The following is a 2,940-nucleotide window of genomic DNA, read 5'->3' on the forward strand; positions in this document are numbered from 1 at the left end:
GCGCTATACATTGGCTTATATTAATAAGGAGTTCAAAAATGGTCACGTCCGTAACGCAAAATTGTAGTTGTTTAAAGCAAAGACCTGAGATGAGTTGGCGATCATAATTAGTATGGACATATTTTAGCTTTGTATACAAAGTTTCATTTTATTTGTTATAATATTTATTCCACAATATAAACTTTTTCATTGAATCGTTACGGACGTGACACGTGACCGAAGCTGCGTGATGTCTTAAATATGTAGCTCATAAATCAAAAGAGCAGTAATGTTATGAAAAAGTAAGGGTAATTATTTATACTACAGACTCCAATCCTTCTGCAGAATGATTACTGTTAACATAAAGCATGGAAAAGGTGAGTCTTTAATCCCTTTTTCTAAAGCACGAAATGTGGTTGGATTATAATGAAATTTACCATTGGCACAATCCTCATATTTCATGGATAAACAAACCAATTTCCTTAAAAATTTAACAAGAGCACATCATTACAATAAAATATAGACCTTAATGAGCAAATTTAAATAGGTTTTGTTATTTTGGTCAAAAGTTTATTTTTTCATGATAAGGTTGACATTTTCATGGAATTGACCATATATATATATATATATATATATATATATATATATATATATATATATATATATATATATATATATATATATATAGTCATGACCCCAGATTATGAAACTAATCCAACAAACCCTCATAGCGAACCAGGGTTTGTCATCACAGCACCCCATCTACCACCCTCCACCATCACAGTATGTTGAAACAGGACAGAGCTTTCTGCTTTCAAGTGTAATCAAAGGTCACAGGGTGCCACATATAACCACTGCAAATTTATTTGTTTTAAAAAGAAAAGAAGTGTGTAAACAGTCTTAATGTGAAACTGGTGAGTTTTTCAGAGCAATAATGTTACATAGTGGTCAAGTATTGTGAGTCAGTACTCAACAGAGGCTTTCCTTCATATTTTATCCTGTAAGAAATACATGTGGAGTGCTATAAACACAAAACAGCTGGACGTATTTAATGAGGAATTAAAAATGACACTTACAGGAGGCATCTCCTCAGCCATAGTTACAATATTTAATGTTCTGTAAAAATATTAATCAGAGAAGATGCAGAATGAACTATTTTCAGGGTTAAGATAAGTTTAGCTGTCTTCTTAAACCAGGTGTAAAATAAAGCATAAATCAGAGGATTCAGACCTGAGTTAGCACACACAGCAAATAATAAACCATTTATAGTTGTGGAAGAGTTTACAGTTAAAGAACAGATAAAATATGGAATATAGCAAAGCAGATAAACAGACACAATGATTCCTAAAGTCAGAGCAGCTTTACTCTCAGATTTCCTCTTCACTAAACCCTCCGTTACACATTTACCACCCTTCATCAGAGAGTTTATAACCTTCACTTGCTGATGAACGACATAGAAAATCCTCAAATATAAAGTGATGATAAGAGTGCAAGGAAAAATAAAAGACATGAACAGATCAGTGACTATCCAACTAAAACTCATCATGACTAAACACTGTCCATAACACACATCTGTTTTGAGTGAAGTGTCAAAATATCCATTATTGGTTGAAAGGGTAATGATATAAGCTGATAAACAAACCCAGCTCAGACAGATACTCAATAATGTTTTAGTGATGGTTATTTTCTGTGGGTACAGTAAAGGGTGACACACAGCCACATAACGATCAACAGCAATTAAAACCAAATTACTCAGAGATGCTGCAAGAAGTAATGACACAAAAAATAAATGAAGTCCACAGAAAGTGTCTCCAAAATACCAACAAGTCTCAATCAGTCTGATGGCCTCTACAGGCATGAACAATCCAATTAGCAGATCATTTACAGCCAGAGAGAGAATAATCATGTTGGTTGGAGTGTGAAGCTTCTTGAAGTGAGAGATGGAGATGATCACCAGCAGGTTCAGAAACACAGTCCATGCTGACAGCAATGACACAAACACATATATGATGTTATATCCAAGACTTGAGCGTCTCCCCTTGACACATGATGAGTTGATGTCAGGAAAGCAGTATTGAGTCTCCTGATCCTCTGTCTCGTAGGCCATGAGTGAGTCTCCTCCTGTTAGGAGTTTGTTCTGCTCTCCTCTCTGTCTTTTCATTTATACAGTGTCTGGATCAGACCGACCAACCCATTTACCGCCCACTCTGATGTAATTTATTAACAGTATGATTTGTTTTCTCTCTTTCTTGAACATGAGGTTTAGAATATGATCTTTTTTTCTGTCCAGGTTAGAATTGTCTTATTCTGTTTAAAAGTGCAGGTCAGCTCAAAAGTGTGCTTTGTTGTTTCTGTGTCACTGTTTTGTTATTGGTTTCTATTTTGACTTTGATGAAAATATTACACAAAGGCCAAGTTTGATATTCAGTTTGTTAAAATATTTATTCTATCTGCAGGATAAACCACTGGAGCGTTTTAAAGCTGCGATTCATCAGCGGATTGCTCTTACTGTATGTCAGCTGATAGACAAATCAGCTGATGGATGTGACTTTAAAACGCTCCAGTGTCCCTGTATCTGTGGTTGCACTCAGTAAACAGCAGTGAGTTTAGTGAACTGATGACCTTCATGGCCAATCACAGTCATTTCTGTTGAGCACATGAACACAATGGCAAATCAGTGCTGTCTAGGAACGTACTCAAAAATGGAAGTTATCGTGACAATCCTACACAAGATGGCTCCATATAGTGAAAAATAGTAGTTTGACAGACAAGCAGATACATATGAATGTGTTTATAAGTGTACGGGTGTTAATATATTCATGTGCAGTCAAGTTTATTTAAAGAGTTATGAAACCCCTCGCTTTCAGTTCAAGTCTGCCTCAGTTTTTTTTTTTATAAAAAAAAGCTCCATGATAGGTGTCTAGCGCTGAGACACACTTGACTTTATAATTTACAAACTTA

General features: G+C 35.2%; 1 protein-coding gene across 1 annotated transcript; it reads right to left on the reverse strand.

Annotated features, from left to right (window-relative positions):
• Nucleotides 1-1,037: 1,037 nt before the first annotated feature.
• taar20q (trace amine associated receptor 20q) lies at nt 1,038-2,721 on the reverse strand. The gene has a single exon (XM_087271479.1). It carries the CDS (start codon nt 2,138-2,140, stop codon nt 1,088-1,090), a length of 1,053 nt encoding a protein of 350 aa, XP_087127605.1. The 5' UTR covers nt 2,141-2,721; the 3' UTR covers nt 1,038-1,087.
• Nucleotides 2,722-2,940: the final 219 nt, after the last annotated feature.

The sequence above is a fragment of the Danio rerio genome, chromosome 10 (assembly GCF_052040795.2).
Source record: "Danio rerio strain M-AB ecotype USA chromosome 10, GRCz13ab, whole genome shotgun sequence".
In the NCBI taxonomy this organism is placed as follows: Eukaryota; Metazoa; Chordata; class Actinopteri; order Cypriniformes; family Danionidae; genus Danio; species Danio rerio.